The sequence below is a fragment of the Choristoneura fumiferana genome, chromosome 13 (assembly GCF_025370935.1).
Source record: "Choristoneura fumiferana chromosome 13, NRCan_CFum_1, whole genome shotgun sequence".
In the NCBI taxonomy this organism is placed as follows: domain Eukaryota; kingdom Metazoa; phylum Arthropoda; class Insecta; order Lepidoptera; family Tortricidae; genus Choristoneura; species Choristoneura fumiferana.
This window is the reverse complement of record NC_133484.1, coordinates 6,429,821-6,452,232: the sequence shown is the minus strand read 5'-3', so window position 1 is coordinate 6,452,232 and position 22,412 is coordinate 6,429,821. Positions and strand designations below refer to the sequence as shown.

General features: G+C 37.6%; 1 protein-coding gene across 1 annotated transcript in view; it reads left to right on the top strand.

Annotated features, from left to right (window-relative positions):
* The first annotated feature begins 7,310 nt into the window (after positions 1 to 7,310).
* Positions 7,311 to 22,412, top strand: part of Kal1 (anosmin-1 Kallmann syndrome 1) — a 25,466-nt gene continuing 10,364 nt past the window's right edge. Inside the window, exons 1-3 of the mRNA XM_074096755.1 lie at positions 7,311 to 7,454; positions 11,051 to 11,260; positions 14,098 to 14,284. Of these exons, the coding sequence (XP_073952856.1) occupies positions 11,084 to 11,260; positions 14,098 to 14,284 (364 nt within the window). The 5' untranslated portion in view covers positions 7,311 to 7,454; positions 11,051 to 11,083. The remainder of the gene's footprint in view (positions 7,455 to 11,050; positions 11,261 to 14,097; positions 14,285 to 22,412) is intronic.

The window sequence follows — 22,412 nt, the reverse complement described above, 5'->3', positions numbered from 1 at the left end:
ATCATAATAAATATCATGGGACACCTGACACCAATTCAACTAGTCCCTAACTGAGCAATGCTTGTACTATGGATACTAGGCAACGGATAAACATACTTAACTTATATAGATAAATACATACTTATACACATATTAAACATCCAAGACCCGAGAACAAACATTCGTTTTATTCATACAAATATCTGCCCCGGCCGGGAATCGAACCCGGGACCTCAAGCTTCGTAGTCAGGTTCTCTAACCACTTGGCCATCCGGTCGTCAAATGCAGATTTATTCATAAAACTTACAACGTTTTGTGTAAAACTTGATAAAACTAGCTCTTGCCCGTGACTTCGTCTGCGAACATCTCGAGAACTATGCAATTTTCAAAGATAAAAACTACCTTTTGTCCTTTTCAGGGTCTCAAACGATCTCCATACCAAGTTTAATCTAAATCGGTTCAGCAGTTTCAGAATGAATGCAGACAGATAGGTTAAGTTACTTTCGCATTTATAACATTAATGTTGCTCGCGACTCTACGAAGAATTCGCTTATAGCTATTCCATGGAAACTATGCAATTTCCTGAGATTAAAAAATACCCTATGCCCTTCCCTTCCCTAGGTTTCAAACTATCTCCGTACTAAACTGCATCGTTTTTTTTACATTATTCGAGTAAAATCGTTCCAGTTTCATGACTGAGGACCTACTCCAAAATTCGAAATCGAAGTTCGTATCGTACCGCCCCTCTCACTCTCGTATTATATAGTCAGTGGGAGTGGGACGGAACGACACGAACTTCGATTTCGAATTTCGGAGTAGGCCCTCTGCATGGTGCTCGATCGATTTCGTGTAAGTAACTCGTTAGGATTGTGACCCCGCAATGTATTCACTGGAACAATTTTACTGGATGAATGTAAAAAGGGTCGTAGACAGAAAGACAGAGCCGATTAAAACTTATCTAATAGGAATATTATAATGCGCATGACCTGTGACTGGTGTGACGGTTTTGGCCGGTTTTTAGGGTTCCATACCCAAAATGGCAAAAAAGGAACCTTATAGTTTCGCCCTTTCGCCATATCTGTCCGTCTGTCTATCTGTCTGTCTGTCCGTCCGTCTGCGGCCTTCGATCTGTGCTACAAAACTGTGATTTTGCATGGATATACATATGTAGCAAATGGTAAAAAACAATTTAAAAAAAAATTAGCGTACCTTCCGTAGAGGTCGATTCATTGTGGGGTTGTGAAGACGATTTTTCAATTCAGTGATCTGTTTGCGAAATATTCAACTTTAAAGTGCCAATTTTCATTAAAATCGAGCGTTGACGGTTGTAAATATATCAAATTCACAAGTAAAACTATTACAGCTAAGTTTGCTTGAGAATTATTAGTAGTTTAAGAGTAAATAGCAGCCTAACATACAAAATATCCAACTTGGAAAATTTCGTACGAAATACAAATTCCTTAGCAAATATTACTTGAATTTTTCGTAACGGCTACAGAACCCCATCCTGCGCCTGGCTTAACACGCTCTTGGCTGTTTTTTTTTAATTAATCTACTTTAAAATACAGATAAAGCGCACAATAGCATGACGCCATCGCAACGTCACCACGGCACGCAAACATGATCTATTACTAAGTTTGAGATAACACTATGAAACCAAAAAGTACCACCCAGAAATCGGACCCATAATACGAGTACTTAACTTGTTATCTAGCAAAAACCTTTTAAAAATGTTTCTTAAACCTACTTAAGCTAAGCTTGCGTAACAGCCCTATCGAAACGCTTTTTTACGGCGAATTGGTTAACTAATCATTAAAAACAATTGAATTACGAATATACTTCAATGGTTTCCTTTTGCCGCGGCTTGGAACAAGCCTCTTCTCAGAAGGAATGAGAGAGCTTGGGAGGCTGTAGCACGAGCACAGTTTGGATTTGAAAATTCACATACTTACCTACATCAAGAATCGCCTCGTAGGTGTGTGCAGGTTTTTCCAGATGATTTCCTTCGACGTAAATTTCGTGGTAATAGCGTAATTCGAACTTTCGTACAGGTGCGAGTCCGGATTTGAACTCACGATCCTCTGCTTGAGATGCCATAAGTCAAACCCTAGACTACCACAGGTCCACAGCCAAACTTGGAAAGAAATCCAACCCGCAAATAAAATAATTACGTGAGTCACAGACAGTTCTGGCGGAAATTTATACAGCTTAAGTTTATATAAAATGTGTATTATTAATGCAGCTGTAACAAAAAATAATAAAAATGAAATAAAAAATTAAAATTAAACTGTTCTAATCCACCAATGTAAAAATTATGCCACCCAGCGTGCCTTCTGCTTAGACGCAGGGCTCTGTCAATTCTAAGTAGAATTTTGACATATCTAATCTACCTTCAGGAGCTGGGCCGTAGGCTACCGATCGTACCTGGTTCAGCAGGTGGCGCTGGCCATACAGCGGGGAAATGCGGCTGGCATTATGGGCACTTTGAGCCGGGTACGACGCGGAATGGTGGTTTTTAGGTTGTAAGTAGTTTAGGTCGTTCTATCATTTGATCTATGTATATGTTGTCATTGATACCTATCTACCTACATATTTGTTCGAAACCCTTGGTGTGGTAGTCACTTGGCAGATTTTTAAAAAATCAACTGGGTTGATAAGTATGTAACTTGCAACAATAATCTTGATGCAACATTGTCCTGGCCTAAACTTGTCCATATACGTACCGCGACATTCGCCGAAACGGACTCAATTAATTCGTCTAATTAAATGTTTTCTCGTCTAAAAATAAAACAAAATGGCGGAGTGCATCGTCACAAAGAAGAGTAACGACCGCTTGATTGCTCTTGAGGCATGGACCGGATGCCCTTAAGCTTAATTAATGTTTTTAAACGATGCAATGCTTTTAATGGCGGTCAAAAGTAACTGTATTTTGAACCTTAGCTCTAATAATATAAGGAATACTTGAGTGTCAGATGAAGCAAGCAAGCGTGAGGATCTAACAGGGATGATCACAGGTCAATTGACAGTAAACTTTCTACTGGTTGTTGGACCCTTTGTTGGCGTTCAGGGGGCTACTACAAAATTCGAAAACAAAGTTCGTATCGTACCATCCCTCTCACTCTCGTATTAAATAATGTTAGCGTCAACGGGACGGCAAGATGCGAAGTTCGATTTTTGGACTTCGCAGTAAGGCATGTACCTGAAAACGGAAAACAGAACCCTTATAGGTGAGGTGTGTTACACTTTTACACTTAAAATACCCAACCGAATGTGATGAAATTTGATATATGAAAAACCCCGCAAAAAATACAGTTCCGCGGGTGCGCGATATACCTATTCTTCGTAAATGAAGTCGGCAACATCTCTGGTACGGAGATAGTTTCAGACCTTGAGAAGGATAGTTTCTATCCCGGAAAAACATAGTTCCGCGGGTGCGCGATAAACGAATTCTTCGCAGATGAAGTCGTCGGCAACGTTAGGTTTGGAGATAGTTTGAGACCTTGAGAAGGACATAGGATAGTTTATATCCCAAAAAAATATAGTTCCTGCAGGTGCGCGGTAAACGAACTAGGATATAGGATAGCTTCTATCCTGGAAAAAATATGGTTATTGGAAACTGCGCAATAAATTCTCACAGACAAAGCGAGAGCATCTGTAAGTTTTGATACAAAGAGCTTTTGTGACACTTCTAAGAAGCGTGGAGTGAACATTTTCGTTAGGCAACCCGGATAGTAAGAAAAGCGCAACTTAGGCACATCTTCGGATGCATAACATTGCAGTTAGCATACGGAACCTTTGCCACACTTGATATCACTGATTTCATATAAAAAACTGTAGGAAACCCGGTGGAATCCAGTTGTTATGACGCGCACACACAACCACAAACATCACGCCTGTATTCCCAAATGGGGAATAAATAATAATCTTATGTTTGAGCATAAAACTAATAACTTATTTATGTACTTTTAAAATTAAATACGCGATATGTGAACGCATCCTTACGCTATTAGAAGAACTACACACAACAAACTCGTGAGAGTAGTGTTTTAATGAAAATTGATACATTATTTCTGTTCCATTTAGCATATATATATACTCGTACAAGGGTTAACGATGTGTATAGGAACGTCAGGAAGTGATACACTCGAGTAAAGAGTTAAATCCCTAAATGTCTTAGTCAAATGCTTAATTTTTACCTACCGACACCTTTCCTTGACATCGCAGTCAAAAAAATTTCATCATCATCAGGCCCCTCTCCTAATGAGAGGGCTTGGCCCGTAGTTCCCACGCGGACCCAGTGCGGATTGGGAACTTCACACACACCATTGAATTGCTTCGCAGGTTTGTACAGGTTTCCTCACGATGTTTTCCTTCACCGTAAAGCTCATGGTAAATTTAAAATGTAATTTTGCACATGAATTCCGAAAAACTCAGAGGTGCGAGCCGGGATTTGAACCCACGATCCTCTGCTTGAGAGGCCATAGGTCAAACCACTCGGCTACCACGGCTTCAAAACTGTACCTAAATAAAAACACGTAGTTAAAAAGACTGTTTACAAAGTTTAGATAAATCGGTTCAGCGATTTAGACGTAATGAGTAATGAAGTAACAAACAAACAGAAACAGACTAACAAACTTTCGCATTTATAATATTGTGATCAGTAACAATACACGGCTTGTGTCCAATCGTGCATTTAATTATCGTTTCATGAATAAAGACAGTTTAATGACAGTGGCCGCGAAGAATCGTCAACAGAGTGAGGAAGACGCCGTTAATGTTTAGGGTTCCTTTTTTGTTTTTGCAACGCGAGTCCTGGCTGCTACGAAGTGCAAAATTCGAACTTCGTATCTTGCCGTCCCGCTGGCATTAACATTATTTAATACAAGAGTGAGAGTGACGGTACGATACGAGCTTAGATTTTTTGAATTTCGTAGTAGCCCCCTGGCGTAACTTTGTACTACAAGTCGATAGAAAGATTGCCCGAGAAATGCACTATATAAAATACAAAAGCAGTTCAATTAAAAAAGAATTTTAAATATGATGAAATAAAACATAAATCTAGAGACTTTTTGGCAAACTTTAGCGTTAGGTAGGAACATCTGATAGTTCAGAATTATATATAGGTCCAGAGGTTAGAGAATATAATTTATCACGTTCTTATAGTTCAGCCCGGCTGTGTTTTCATGAAAAGTGGCTGCATTATTCTTGCTTTATTTTACCTTTTCGAACCAATTATACCCAGTCATATAGTGCAACACTGTTCAGCAAGAGGCTTACCCACAAAAGCTACATAACATAGCTTACGTCATTGTATTATTAACTACGTCTTACGCTTGTTACGTTGCTGTAAAGTTAATCGCTGTGTGCTCAACCTACACTAGAACATTATGTTAGTAAGTCATCAGTGTACTTATCAAGTAATTAAGTCACTAGAACGTGAAAAGGCAAAAATACGGGTAGAGTTTACGTCAGTTTACCCTGTAATCGTAACGTTATGCCTAGTTTACATGTATTATGCACGCAATTTCCCTGGCTGTTTTACCCTACACTGTTCCATCCAGCACTTAGTGACAAGATTAGCAAGCAATAAGGTCGTGGAGGCAGTCCAGAGGGGGCGGACGCTCGATTTTGATGAAAATTTGCACTGTAAAGTTGAATATTTCTTAAACAGATCACTGAATCGAGAAATCGTCCTATAAACCCCGCAATATTTTTAAAAGACCTATCCAATGATACCCCACACTATAGGGTTAGTTGAGAAAACAAAAACCACCCTCACTGTACGTCTGTGGGAGGTAAATTAGGTATTTAGGGAAATAAATGTTTTTTTTACCACTTTGTCGGCGTGACAGATATGTATATTCATGCCAAATTACAGCTTTCTGTACTAACGGTCTCTGAGATTTATTTTATTGATTACCATTATCATGAATTTTCTTTACAATTAAGCATCTTGCGAGCATCATAGCTCAGAAGTACAAACACTTAGTCGGCAGACCAACTCGGTTCAGCGGCGGAGATGTCATACTTGGAATTTGTTCCAAAACTGACCATTTCTCATATCGTTTTTTTTCCATAACAATAAAGCGACTTGCGCGCGTCATAGCTCCGAAATACAACCACTGAGAGCAGGCAAACCGATTCGTTTCACCTGCGGAGACGCCATACTTCGAATATGTACTAAAACTGATAATTTCTCTGTTATCGTTTTTTTTTTCACAAAAATGAAGCCTCTTTTATGCGCTATATCTCAAAGTTGCAACCACTGAGAGCAGGCAGACCAAAATTCTTCACATCAGCAGACCACTCTACAACCCATAACAAATAAATCTAACCGTTTCCATGATCGTTTTCAAAAATCCTGCCACCTCTTAGTCTAATACCTATGGAGCGGCAACAGCGCGTAGTTCATAACGTTATTATAACGCTATGGGTTTCTTTCCATTATGATATGACGTTGAAGAAACTGAATCGCGTAGGCATCAAGGATTATATTTTTGCCAAAGTTGTCGTCGTGAAATTGATTGGAAAAAAATCCGCTTTAGTTTGCTCGATTGAACGTTTGGGTCGTTTTCATTCGATTTTAACCTCTCAATAATTATTATTACAAATTGATATGACACACCTATATTTTAGTAAATACTTACTAATACCTACAACGACAAGAAATGCTATATCCTACCAGGGTTCATGTTAATTTGAGTTTTTGTTACATGTATGCAATAATAAATACAATACAATAAAATTCAATTTCTATAACGAGTTTTACCCTGCGTTAAATAGCCACAATTTTAACGCTTTGACGTTTAACGAAGTTATTTTTTAATGGTTTCTAATGGATAGGGATAGAATTATGACTAAAGAAGATATAATTACAATGTAATGTGGTACATTCTCTATTTAACATAACGAATCAGTACAATAAGTTTACCAAAAGACAAAATGCAGGGGGAAATGCAAGGGATTTGACTAAGGGGTCATACATAAATAAATTAGACATCACACTTTTATGAAGTGGCAATTTTTGACACTAGAACAAAATCATTGCGATTGTAATAATACTTAATTATTAATGTGACAAGGTCTATAAATGATCGAAATAAGAGTACTTAATTCATGTATGGCCCTTCAAGGCCCTTTTCTGACTCTACTCACAAAACTGTTCAACTCACTATAGTTATAAATAAACATTGTACTGAACCATCAGTAAAATCAAGCAATCAATCTTCACCGGCATTTTTAAATTAGGAAGCGGGCCCAGTAAAAGCCTTCCGTCATCGCCATGCAGGAAAGCATCATCGATGTGTATTAATGAAGTTGATGCACGAACCGACTCGCTGCTAGGCGCGCGCGCACCTCAGTCGTAACCACGCGGGCGCTGCAGCTACTCGCTGTCACAACTGTCAAGAGTTCATTGACCGATCGGTTTTGGCGTCCGTGTTTTCGTAGTGATTTTTGGATTGTTTTTTTTTTGGGTTGGTATTTTTTATATTAGTTGTTTTGCGTGTTTTAAGATTGCATTACGATTATTATATAAGTGCCTGTTAAGGAAAAAATTAAAGCGAAGTTATGTGATAGTTACCTACTTATTTCATGTAGGTAACTAGATAGGTAGGTACTCAAGATGTAATGAATTGTATGTTAGAAGATTATTGGATTATAATCATAAACCAGCCTATTTACGTACTACGTGCCCACACAGGCCTTCTCTAAGAATAAGAGGGCGCGAGCTGTATCCCGCTCGGAGCTAGTACGGATTGTTAATTTAACATACCATTGGTTTACTACATGAATGTGTCCAGATTTCCTAATTGTATTTTTTTACACTGAAAAGCTGCGCATTTAAATTTTTGAAGAGGTCGGAAGCAGAGTTGTAAACTTGAACCCAAGATTACGTTTAACAGATGATATTAGGTCAATCAAAACAATTGGGTATTTAAATTTAAATAATTGTTTTATTTATTTTCTCTTATAATAGTGGATTACTACCGCAGTGTGACGCAAACTTATACAAACTTAAAAACGACAGCATCAACGTATCATCAAAGATAAAAAACTCGTCAACAAAATAAACAAAATTTCGCATAATAATAACCTTTTATCTACACGACACTGCCGTCCTTATTACAGCTGTTTAATTAATTTATTATAGACTCACAATTACCCGTGGCATCGCCCCTGTGAACCAAAATCTCTTCAAAAACTCTTCTTCTAAATTACTCATTCACTCTTGACAAAGTCATCGTGGTGAGAATCAGTAGTAAACCTTCGTGACGGCTTTTTTGGGAAAAGTGTGATGTTTTCCCTTAGCTTAGGTACACATCGTAAAACTGGAGTCTGGAGCTCGTGGAGTTCGTGGTCGTAACGGTGTCCCCACCTTAGAGTGTTTTACCCTAAATTTAGGATATTTTTACAAGTTTAGGGTATTTTCTAGGGTAAAAGTTTTCTAATGAAATGTACGATTTCGAGAAAAAAAATACTGCAAATGACTATTGTGACTATTATGACTATTATGGGTGCATTCCAAGAATGTTTCGAAACGGTGTAGTAGTTTAGCTATTAGTTAATTAATAAATTGCATTTATTTGCTTAGATTTTTTTTTAAATTAGGGTTAAAAAATTAAAGTCCCTATTCTAGGGTAATTTCGCGTAGCGTTAGGGTAAAAAAAAATATCTGAGCTGGCAACACTGCGTGAATAGAGTGTGCTGCTGCCCGCGCTCACATCTAGTGACGTGACACCAACACGATAAGAGATGGGTCCGCTTATTATTCTATAACCTAACCAACAAAAAGTTGGAAAACCCCCGACTTTGTCACTTCAAAGTTCAATATCTAAAAACGGCTAAACTGATTTTGATGAAACATATGTCTAAGAACCATTGCTAGAAAACCTGATTTCAAATAAAAAAAACCGCATTCAAATCTGTCCACCCGTTTAAGTGCTACGGTGCCACAGACAGACACACAAATAGACACACAGACAGATACACAGACACACATAGCGGACAAACTTACCCCCTCTTTTTGCGTCGGTGGTTAGAAAACCGGGCGCGGCACGCGCTGAAAGTCTGAAAGCTCAATTAAAATTCCGGAACTTTACTATGTACATCCATCGTAGCCGTTGTTCGAAGAACTCCTGCAGGGCTACTCCCAGACTCAAAACTCGAAACAGCGAGAGGGACGGTACGATACGAACTTCGATTTTCGAGTTTCGAGTTGCCGTAGCCCGTTCACGTCTGTTTTAGTGTAAGTTCCTCGGATTTTACATATCATGTAAAACAAGATCTCGTGGGAATATCGGGATAAAAAGCTAGGATTCCCAAACGTGATTCCCAAAAACTAGCTGCACTTGAAAGACTAACAAACTACACTCACAAACTTTCACATTTTTAATATTAAGTAGTATAGTATAATAAATAACTAGGTAGCTTCCAACCTGTATAATAAATGAGCTATGAAATAAACACAAATAACGAGGCGATTCAATAAACAAATTGGTATTACGAGTCCCTATAGTAACCTGTCTTCATTAAATGCAATTTTATTAAAACTTGATTGCGTGTATATTCTACCTCATATGAATAAAACGGAAAGAATAAGCCGTGCAATGCTAATAAATAACAGTACGTAGGTAAATAAATAATCATAACTCACACTTTCAAATAATTACATATAGGTAATTAAAAAAAATACGTACTATAATCTTAAACCGTATACGGGTACGTCACACCAATTTTGATCAGTGTTGGCCCCTCTCGCTCCCTTATCACACGTATTGCTATGAGAATTGCAATTATTCCTGTAATTATTGATTCTGAGTCACAAACCGCCTGACCCCCCCCCCCCTCTAACTAAATGTGTGACGTAACTAAAGATGACCCCTTGCACCTAAACCTGCCTGATACCCTGGTTTTCCCTGACTAAAGTACACGCAAATACGATTCTAACAAGCCATAAGTAACTAATTAGGTTACGTACGTTACGCTGTTTAGTTTTGTTGTAGCAGTGTCTCTGATCAACTCGACAGTACCATATTATTGTAGTGTCACATAATTGCCAAGATTCGTGACAATCCCGTACCTAATAAGTGGGTAAAAATGAAGTTCAAAGAAGTTTCAATACAATAATACAATAACTTTTTATTCTTCACCACAAATAAAAACGTCTGAAAAACTAATTTTAGTATTTCCGTCGAATCTTCCCCAGCCAAACTAAGCCAAGTTACTTTACCAAACAAGTTCACTAGTCGCGCGGTCTAGGTATTTTAATTATTAAATGGCAATTGCATTTGGTTAATTGGAAATGAATAATTTGTCTACACTTTCTCACGGCTATAAAGGTAATTAAAACAGTCTGAGATGTGTCTCGAAAACTACTTCCTGTTTAATTATTAATTAAACAGGTACTTAGGGTGAAGACTAACAAGCAACTTAAGGATGTGTATGAAATATTCAATAAGCTCTGGGCCCGCATGGGAACTTCAGCCCAAGCTCTCTCAGTCTGAGAAGAGGCCTGTGTCCAGTTAGGTGAGACGTGTATATGCTTTAGATGAGATAATTCTCAAAATCTGCTTCATATTATTGATTTATTGGATAATTGGCCCCATTGAAGTGTGTAGTATTACAGTAGACCCTCGATCAATAAGAACTAATTGAAATTGATTCGTTTTTGATTAAAAAAAAAAAATTTTTGCGTCGGGGGTTAAAAATCAGTCTCACTAAGTCTTCAACGCTATAATACTGTAGTCGAGGTATGGTCGACTTGTTTCGAACCTACTGACCTTGATAAAGAACCACAGATTGGTATCGAATCATGTTACTACTAAATTAATAAAACTTGAGCGATGCGTGTTCCTTATTTTGATAATATTATGACTGTGTCTGACAGTCTTAATTCAAACATCATGAAGAACTTTTAGATTGATTTCCACGTTTTAATAAATCGATTAATATGTATAATCGTTTGAAATTGTATAAGTATGAGACCCATGAACTGTAATTACAACATAAAAATGTATTGATCAATAAGCTTTTATTACCATTCAATAAAATCGAAAAATATTTGTTGCAGGGCTACTATGATCAATCGACGAGGTGTCTCAATATGAAAATAAAGATGGGACTCAAAATGCACAATATTGTTGGATTATTAGTTATCGTGTTCTTGATTCCCTTAGTGTTATCAAAGTCAAAGAAGCTCTCAAAACTACAGACAAACCCGCTGTCGAAGGCTAGATGTGATCTGATGTGTTTCGATGTTATCAAGCAAGGAAAAGCAGAAGTAAGTTGCATACCTTTTTTATCGTCATCATCAGACGTATGACATCCAATGTTGAACAAAGGACGTAAGAAAGAAAGAAAGAAAAAAAGAAAGAAAGAAAGAGAGAAAGAAAGAAAGAAAGAAGACATTTATTCACTTACACAGAAGACACACATATACAGCAAAATTAACACAAATAAAATAAAAAATAAAAAAATTACAGAAAAACACATGAAAATAAGTACCTAAGTAAGTTAAATAAAGGACCTACATACCGGGTGTGGCCTGTAATACGAGTAAATACTTAAAACATAGATCGTACTCGTCAAACGAAACAACATTAGTTCAGCGACTTTTAAAAATAATGGAGTTTTTAGATTTTCCTTTTTCCATATAAATTAAATACTGCAATCAAAGTACGCTATCCAAGACCACAACTGACGTCGCCTGTCACGCTACAAACATCAACTATTTCCCTATACATTGCTTCTTCGAATAAACTTTGAAGTGTAATAAAAATTAAAAAACTAATTATATTTTTAAAAGTCGCTCAACTAATGTTGTTCATTTTGACGAGTATGATCTATGTTTTATTTATTTGCTCTTATTACAGGCCACACCCGGTATATAGTGCACAATCGGTTTTCTATCGTATTTCATCGGAAAAGTTCGTAAATCGGGTGCTCTCAATTAGCTTTAGTACTCATCGTACAGCCGTTTTGACATTTGAATGTCACTCTTTAATAGAATAATTGATTGACATTTCGGGTCCCATCGAATTCTGATCAAGATCCGACTTTTCTCAATGGAAACATTATGCATTATACCTATCTATAACTACATTTTTTTGGATTCGGAACGTTTTTAACTTTGTTTTGTTAATTGTTTATGGGTCAATCAAAGTGAGATGCTCTTCAGAATCATTATTAGGGTTGCTCTATATATCGCCTGTATCGGTAGGTAACATAAATAAAAACACTAGAAGAATCAGTAGACGTCTGTTACTCTACTCCGCATATGCACTACAAACGTAAATGAATCATGCACAGTATGAATCATACAAGTTCAAAGGAATCGTTGTTTTCAAACTGTTAATTTTAGCCTCCGTTTCGAGTTTTATTAAGGTAATGAACTACTATCTGTCAGGATTTACAACGTTTATTAACTTAAATTAACGTCGGCACAGCATACGAGTACTACATTACCGGAGTACAATACTTCCTTATGTTATTTTGACGCGCAATGTACAATTATTAGTTTCATTTAGGGCACTTGCGATAAAGACCCAGAGCAGGGGACGGTTTTTTGAAATCACATCATGTGGATGATGAACTCAATTGATGAACTTGCACTAACTTTGTCAGAAAAAAGTGTGTATTAAAAATGCTTTGCATGATGACCCGGCAGAAATAAATCAAATATTTTTTAATCATCTCGTGCTCTCGTGCTGATCACAAGAAACTTAAGATTCTGTTTATTCATATTTTACACCTTAAATAACATAATATTTATGCTTTCCAATTGCAAATCGAATTCTAACATCCCGACCACGACTGTGCGCGACCCAAGCGTTTTTCCGTTTTACTGTGCGTCTGTCTAATTACCGTGCCGCTTTTTTCCGCATATGTAAATGGCAGCCTTTTCTAGATGTGCATTTAGTCTCAGTGCCGTGTCGGTTTGTATTATAAAACGGCCAAGAGCGTATCGGACACGCCCGAAATAGGGTTCGGTAGCCATTACGAAAAAATTAAGTAATATTTTTATAAGGATTTTGTATTTTATTTATTTATTTAAAGGAGAACCAACAGCTTATAAAACAGTATGATTATGAAAATAGTGACACATAGCCAATTACAGGATCTCACAGATAGTCTCAAAATACAAGTCCGTCCGTTAAGTCAAGTCCGTTTTGTACGGAATATTCCAAGTTTAGGTATATTTTATACCTTAGGCTGCTATTTACTCTTAAACTACTAATAATTCTCAAGAAAACTTAACCGTTATAGTTTTCCTTGTAAGTTTGATATAGGTACTTAATTACTACCTACCATCCTGATTTTTTTAAAATTTTTCCACCCACCGGTTTAGATTTTAGAGGGGTGGGGGGACGCTCGATTTTAATGAATATTTTCACTTTAAAGTTTAATATTTTGCAAACAAATCACTGATTCGATTTAGCAACCCCCTAATGGTTTTAAAAGACCTATCCAACGATACCCCACACTACAAGGTGAAAAAAAAATCACCCCCACTTTACGTCTATGGAAGGAACCCAAAAAAAATTAAAAAAATTATACCATTTTGTCGGCATAGTTTACATTCGTGCAAAATTACAGCTTGCTACCTTGCTAGCATTGAAAGTCCCTGCGCAAAGCCGCGGACGGACAGACAGACAGACAGACATGGCGAAACTATAAGGATTCCGGTTTTGCCATTTTGGCTACGGAACCCTAAAAAAGGGAAACGGTAATTAGACGTGTGCACAGTAAAATGAGAATGACCGACCTACTGTGTGGCGAACATCTCAACCGTACAATAAACAAACAAAATACTCGCGTAGTTGGCCACACCGTTAAGGTATCATTCCGATGTTGGCAACCGCGACACGCGAACGCGACCCACTACTCAGTATGAACTCAGTCACGCGACTCGGTCGCTCGCAGCCGTCAGTGTTCCATATTAATTTATATTAAGCAATGGGTCGCGCGACCTGGTCGCGTTCGCGTCGCAGTTGCAGGTAGCGGTCGCCAATATCGAAATGCTACCTTTAAGTGCAAAGCTTGAGCTCCCTAGAAAATTAGGCCTTTCTAGCATGCAATGTCCAAGATTAGTAATTTACATAAGTAATTGCCCTTCAGTGTCGCTCGCAATGCCGTCTTCAAGAGCAGAGACCTGGCACTTGTCCAAGCAGTGACAGTCCAGAATGGGCTGCCGCTTGTGTGAAGGCCTGCAACCTAGACTCCCAATGCGATGGCACCCAGCGCTGTTGCCACCACGGCTGCGGTTCCACTTGCAGCGAACCTGTGGACTTATTTACATTGCCTGGTAATGAACAAAACGAGCAAAAAGTTGTCTTCCTTGTAGCCAGAAGTTGAGGATTTGGTTTAAAATATAAAGATACAAACTGGGCTTGAAACCTTGCCCGGAAGTCTTACATTTAGGCAGTACCTATTTTAAAAGAAACGCAATAGATAATTTACTCTTTCATGTTTATGACAAGTTGGTCTATTGCCCGGTAATAGAATTTTACGAATCTAACCCCAAAGACATATTCAGAGGCATTTAAGTGTTTGTACAAATGGTATTTAATTTCTAAAGTTAACCTCGTATTCTTAGGTCTTCCAGCTTTGCCAACAATAGAAGAAGTGAAAGAGAAAAAAAAATCAGTTCGAATTCGATGGTCTGATGGCGTAGGAGATTTGGCCAGAGCTGTTCCTGGTCGCATTCTTTACCTACTCGAAGAACAGCATCATATTGGACCGAAGTATGAAGAGGAAAGGCTTGGAGGGTGGAATCTTTTGTTGAGGACCAACAAGTAATTATTACAACTTATCTTTATTAACATTAGATAAAATAAGAATGGGTGTATGAATAGCTAACAGGAGAAAAACGCGGTTGATCTGTTCGATATTTAATTAAATCCGTAATATTAGTGACAAATATTTCGAAAATTAGATAAGTTCGGTATTGTTGCTTACGATAATAATTGTGGATTTTGATAAAAATAATTATGAGTTGTATTGCGCCTACATTGCGTCAGTTACCGAGTAATCTGTAGGCCAGGGGCTCGAAAACTTTTTCAGTTTGTGGCGCAATTTTTTAGGTAGGCATTGTATTTCGTTACGGCGCCCTTGCATCTAGGGAGGCTATAGCTAGTTGAAATAAGCAATAATGATTTTCACCAGATTGCCTAAGTTTACCGGGTAACAATAGTTCCACGCGGTGCCCTTGGGTAGGTACACAACGCACCAGGGCGCCGCGGCGCACAGTTTGGGAACCCCTGCTGTAGTCAAATCTTTTTTACGTCAGTAAATCAAGGCAAATAAAATGACGTATAACGAAGTGCTAAGTAAAAGATGCCATCATGCCATAAATAAAACCGTGCCTTGAGTAAGCCAATAGATCATGCTGATGACGCTCATAAAGTATACTTACCGTGTATGTACTGTATGTGTAAAAGTCCACGTGCAACACAAGGATGTAAACATCTAAAGTGTCGGTTAAAGACCCGAGATTACTCACATTTAGTTCATGAATAAAAACGCTAGCACTGTCGAGATCGATCAATAAAAACTATTGTATTGTGAACATGTCGATAGTACTAATAAATATAATTCTGTGCGCTGTGCCGTGACCAGCCGAGTGGTTCCAAGAAGACCGTATTATTAGAATGACGAAGCGGCTGTCGTCTTTGCATTCTTGCAGTGCACAGTGGGGTATTTGACCAAAAAAGTCGCTCAAAATTATTTTTGACTTTAATCAGTTTTCTTTTCATTTTAATAGAACTAACAACGATAAAAAATTGTTTTGGAGACAACTTTACAAAACTTAAGCGGGAGAAACTGAAAAAAAAAAAAAAAAAAACTTTATTATTTATAAATCAGCTTGTTTATTGTTATTAGTGAGTTTTGTTTGACAAAACAACCAACATTAATTCCACCGCTCTTCGTCTGACTCCTCAACACACTCAACCATGTCCTCTTCCTCCTGGTTATCTACTTCATACGGCATTAACATATCTCTTGTTTCAAGTTTAAAAGGTTTTGATTTTTTTGGATTTTTGGGCCTAATGCTGCTCATAAATGGGTCAGATGTTAATAATAATCTGTTTATAACGTCCATATTGCAATCGACTCGACTAAATTTTCTAGAGAATTGATCTCTAAACTGCCGAAAATGTCTGTTTCTTGCCTCTGCAGCTTCTTCTGACAGGCTTCCTATAGGCAGAATTGCATGTTGGATTACGATTGGCCCGTGTACTAATATTTTGTGCACTGTGGGTGACATAGGGTGCCACGGATACAGCTGAATGTAGAGCTTTGCTGTCTCCTGGCAATACGTAGCAAATTTATCTACATTGATTTTGTGCCCGCTTGATATTACCTCCAAAATAGTTGCAAAACGGTCAATTAAAGTTTTGTCTATTCCGGTAATATTTGCGGATGTTTCTGCATTATTAAAAAACCTTCTACTTGTGTTTCCATCATTACTGTTTCCGTAATTTACTGTAGGTACGTCCACTATTAGACCAAGCTCAGTTTTGAATCCATCTTGGATTTGTGCTTTTCTCTCTTTAACAATATCTTTCTCAGCTTGAGATCTCACTTGCCATTTTTTTTATAGTATTTTTATATGAAATGTGTAGTAAAGTTTCAAAAAATCTGATTCGGGCATGTAAAATTGATAATCCAAACTTTACATTTTCTGGATCTGTTGCAGTTTTCTCCATTTTTTCCAAATCGTTGAATTGCTTGGAAGTTGCTTTACATATATAGCATCGCATGGGAGATAACGTATTGGTTGCGGCATTGCACACTTTGCCGTCTACCATGGTAAACAACAATTTATGGTATACTTTCACCTCGCAAGTCTGGAGTGTTATCCTGCTGGCCGTCAAATGTTTTATTTGCTCATTATGATAACTGATTTCTTCATTTATTACGTCCTTACTTTCATGTATAAACCTGATTCGCATTGGCCGGCAGTAGCGGGGGAAGAGGGCGTTGGATTGTTCCAAATAATTTTATTATTGCTTTTACAAATCAACCGCAAAGGTACCAGTGAAGACTGGAAAATGTTTGCATCCGAGTCAGTGTTGTTAGCAAACTTTTGTTTATATTGCGCCTGCTGTGAACCATCACATCCCCATTTGTAAGTAAGTTCGAGGTTCGCCATTTCTTCTGTAGTAAGTTTTTTTAACACTTCTTCAAGGTATAAATTAACCGTTGAGCAGTGTGATCCAATAAAGCCTGTAATGTGATTTCCGCACAGGTTTCAGTAACACGGTAAGCACCAACGTCTGGGTAGCATGCTTGTTTTTCTTTCTTAAGTATAGAATAGCAAGGGTATAGTTTTTTTGAGCTTTCTCTTATTATTTCGTACTGTTTACGTGTCAGCGATGCTTCTACGAACATGGACAACGCTTCTGTTGGCGTTAATTGTGTATTTCTTTTTTCAGGGGTGTGGCTTTTCCGAAATGCCTGTCGGTATTTATAACCACGCGTTGGAGATGACATAACATCTTTTACCACATGTGCTGCATCGACATTTCCTTTTTCACGAAGGGCCATTTGGCCAGCGTAAATTAAAGATTCTGCCTCATTTTCACTGCGTAGATGGGTTGTCTTACGACGTTTACTACATTCTGCTAAATCTTCAAAAACTTTATGTGGCCGACCAACCAAATGTTTATTCGTGACATTTTTAGGTATTTCGAGCGTGCCTTGTAACCACTTTTGGTATTTTTTTAAAAACACGGTCTCTGTTCGTTTAGCTGTCTGCCATTTTGACTTCATTTCAGCCTTAAGATGCGAAAATGTATGTATAAACTTATTTTTTTGATCGATCGGGAAAGAAGCATCGCTTATTAGTTCTTGCTCCACTAGATCCAACTTTTTTCCAAAGTCTTTCTCTTCATAACCTTTCGTCTTTTGAAAAACATACTGTCGTGTCACAATCTTCACACCAGAGCAACCTAGGACGAAGAAATACAAAGATTATTTAAAGTGACCGAAAAACCAAAGTTTGTTTTGCTTTAACACAAATTCAGTTATGTTACGAGATTCATATTTTTGGCACTTTCTGGCAGCTAATTATTTTATATACTTCTGATATACATATCAAAGCATTAGATGATAAAGAAATTAGACTTCGGACAGGCCCGGAAACATAACAAAAAGTCTTTGAATTAAGAAAACACAAAATAAAATATGATTACTTTAGTTCATCTAACTAAAAACAGTATAAATAATAGAAAACTATATATTTTTTGGAAATGAAACGTAATTGCAATTCTACAAACCTGGTTCTACAGTATCCATTACTGCAATTTACCACAATTAACGTAACTTAATTGTAAAACACTTAGTTTCCACAACCGTTCACTCTAATTTCACTTCGGGTTAGTACGTGCGATCAGACATGAGTTTGAAAGACTACTGACGTGCGTAGCGAACCTTATCGGTAACAACAGAAAAAATGCAGACTATTGTTCCTTAGACCCTTATCTTTAGCCAGATAGCAGCCGCTACCTGCAATTCGATACTTCGTAAATTCGACTTTTGAGCGCATTTTAGAGCCAAATACTCCACTGTGCAGTGGTCGGCTTTTTTGCTTTGTCATTATTGTGTATGTGGATGATAGTATCTATACTAAACTAACGTTTAACCGCGCGCTTCGCACGCATAAATCATTAGATACAGCAGTTGAATTGAAATTCCGGGATTTTATTAAAATCTCGTGGGAATTCCCTAAAATTAACATCGTGTTTTCCTTGACGCACCATGCCAAAGGACTCGGGACCTAAAGTATGGAAAATGTGGTTTGAGTTAAATATCCTGAGATTTTTATATGTTATAGATTTAAGAGTCCTGATCAAAAGTCTCTCAGGGTGCTACCTCTGTTTCCGGGTACCTTTCAGAGTTTTATTTAGATTTTTAGACACTTTTGTGCAGGACTTTGAAATCTATAACATATCAAAATCTCAGGATATTTAATTGAAACCACATTTTCCATACTTTAGGTCCGGGGTCCTTTCATGACTCTAAACCCAGCGGTTGTTATTTCGAGATTTTATCCCTGTCCCATGGGAATATCGGGATAAAAAGTAGCCTATGTGTTATTCCAGATGTCCAGCTATCTACCTACATACCAAATTTCATGACTCTAAGCCCAGCGGTTATTATAGTTCGAGATTTTATCCCTATCCCGTGGACACATCAGGATAAAAAGTAGTCTATGACTTATTCCAGACGTCCAGCTAACTACATACCAAATTTCATGACTCTAAGCCCAGCGGTTGTTATTTCAAGATTTTATCCCTATCCCGTGGGAATATCGGGATAAAAAGTAGCCTATGTGTTATTCCAGATGTCCAGCTATCTAGGTACATACCAAATTTCATGACTCTAAGCCCAGCGGTTATAAGTTCGAGATTTTATCCCTATCCCGTGGGAACATCGGGATAAAAAGTAGCCTACGTGTTATTCCAGACGTTCAGCTACCTACATACAAAATTTCATGACTCTAAGCCCAGCGGTTGTTATTTAGAGAATGTATCCCTATCCCGTGGGAATATCGGAATAAAAAGTATTCTATGTTTTAATTCAGACTATAAACTAACTTTTTGAAAAATTTTATCTAAATGCGTCTAGCCGTTTCAGCGTGAAGAAGTAACAAACATACTCACTCACTCACAATCTCACTCATTCACTCACTCACTCACTCACAAACTTTCACATTTATAATATTAGTAGGATAATACTTCCGAGTTTCCACATTTCTGTAACTTTAACCCTACGTACGAAAGTTTAAACTCCGTAACATTAATCCTACTCATATTATAAATGTGAAATTTTGTGAGTGAGTGAGTAAGTTTGTGAGTTAGTGAGTATGTTTGTTACTTTTTTACGTTGTAACGGCTGGACGGATTTAGATGAAATTTGGCAAAAAGTTACTATAAAGTACACGTAAGTATACTTTTTATCCCGATATTCTTTCCCGATCTCTAAATAACAACCGCTAGGATTATAGTCATGAAATTTAGTATGTAGGTAACTGGACGTCTGGAATAACACTAAGGCTACTTTTTATCCCGATGTCCCCACGGGATAGGAATAAAATTTCGAACTAATAACCGCTGGGCATAGTCTTGAAATTTGGTATGTAGATAGCTGGACATCTGGAATAACACTTTTTATCGCGCTTTTCACGCTACTTTTTATCCTGATATATTCCCACGGGATAGGGATAAAATCTCGAAATAACAACCGCTGGGCTTAGAGTCGTGAAATTTGGCATGGGTATAAAAATTATTAGTCGTAGGATAAAACCAATTCATAATTAAAGTGACACAAAAAAGAGCCTAACGTTGATGAATAAATTTGCTATTATTATTAGGATTTAGTAGAAGTCTTTCAATTATTGCCTAAGCAAACAGGTAGTATGGAAGCTTTTCCTTCCTAAACTGCAACGACTGTCTTTATTTGCGAGCCATTACAATTTAATTTCCTACCTACTATAAATACAACGAAACTACCTATCAACAAGAAACCTTTTCTTTCACAGGACTAAAGCTTCCCTGCGAAATTTGTTGAAACCAGGTCGCTATTACCGCTTCCGGGCAGCTGCGGTCAGTTCCGCAGGCAGCAGGGGTTTTCGGATCCAAGTGCACACCTTTTAACCCAGGAAAGGACCCAGACCTCCCCCACCCCAAAGAGATGAGGGTCCGTCCAGTAGAGTTGATAATGGTAAGATATACCTACTACAATTCTTTGGGAACGTCAAGAAGTTTATTTAGTATGATGGTGGCCAACTTCTTAGATCATGGCTTCCGTCAGATACTGTTGGCCAGATTACTTCGTCACGAGCGCTTATTTTAGTCCATCGGGGATACCTAAAGCTGGGGATTGGCATTTGCCCCTCCCTGATTCCGTGGTCACTGTAAATTTTCAAACACTGGTTTATCTATACAAATGTGACCAGCATAAGTCTTTGTGTCTTCTAAGACAAGTCCCTGTGTCGCAACTACTCGCAACGGAATTATTTTCCTATCATAATGAATGAAGCTTCTATAATTTGGGCGTAAAGCAAACGCAGCCGCGCAGCAAGAAATCGGATTGGATGACATCATCATGTGTAGCTTTAATAATATTCAGATAATAAAATAGTTCCTTACCTTACTTACTATTGCCTATTTAACTTACCTATCGACAATGATGTAGTGAAAGTGTTAGAAGCTTAATAATTAGTATCTAGGCGACCGAGCTTTGCGCCAAGCGTTAAGCGTTTTTCCAGAGATAAGACCAAGCTAAATCGTTTTTTTCATCCCCGAAAACCCCTACATACCAAATTTCATCGAAATCGTTGGAGCCGTTTCCGAGATTCTGATTACATTATACAACAAGAATTACTCGTTTAAAGGTATAGATACATAGATATATATAATAATAGATATTATAATAGAAAATATATAATAGATAGATAGATTAGACATACTCGTAGATATGTGTAGTGTACATACGTCTTATATAGTCCTGCCACTCCCTAGAATTTCGGATATACCCTATCTATATACGTATATAATTACCAAATCATACGTAATCTTTACAGTCAATTATTATACCAAAACAGTTATCCTCATGCATCTAAGTGTTTCTAATAAGTAGGAAGTGACGCAGATTAACGGCAAACTTAAAAGTATCTGCTCACGTCCGTACACTATTTCATATAAGTTTATACGTGATTCTCAGTGCGTCGTGCGTGCCAAAGTGACGATTTTGCGCATAAAAACGCAGATAGTGATTTTGCACACTTTGTTCCTTGGTGTAGAAGAAGATCGACTTTCATGAAGATGCTTAAGTTGCCAATTCAACCTTCAGGTTACACTCTTACAACAAGGTACAACTTAAAGCGGTTAGATATTTCATAAGCTTTTTATTTAGCTTCACCGGTCCCGTTGTCTGTCTGTCTGTCTGTCTACCGTCTACCTGTAGTCAAATCTTGCAAGTTAAATTCAACCAACTTCCAGCAATGGGATTGATTTGAAATTTAGCATACTTATATGACAGTACAATATGACAGTACAATAATCTGTTAGTGACATCCTGGTAGTTCAGCCAGGATCGTCTCCGCAGGACGGAACTCTTCAACGGTTAATGGTATCGATTTGGTATGCCAATTGAAGAAGAAGTTTGGGTCAGGTGACAATGCAAATAAAGTCGACACAAAGTACTGTCAGCTAAAAAGGCTTGTATTAAAAATGAAAATTATACCAAAAACTTATTTTGAGTATTTCAACTTTTATATTCTGATCTTCTTCTAGTCGCTACAATCTTTGACAAAGTGCTCGTGAGTTGAGGATTAGTAGCGAATCTTCTTCATGACGACTTTCCCTGGGAAATATTATGGTGGTTTGCTCATTTTTTAATACTGCAATACTCGTACCTACTCAACG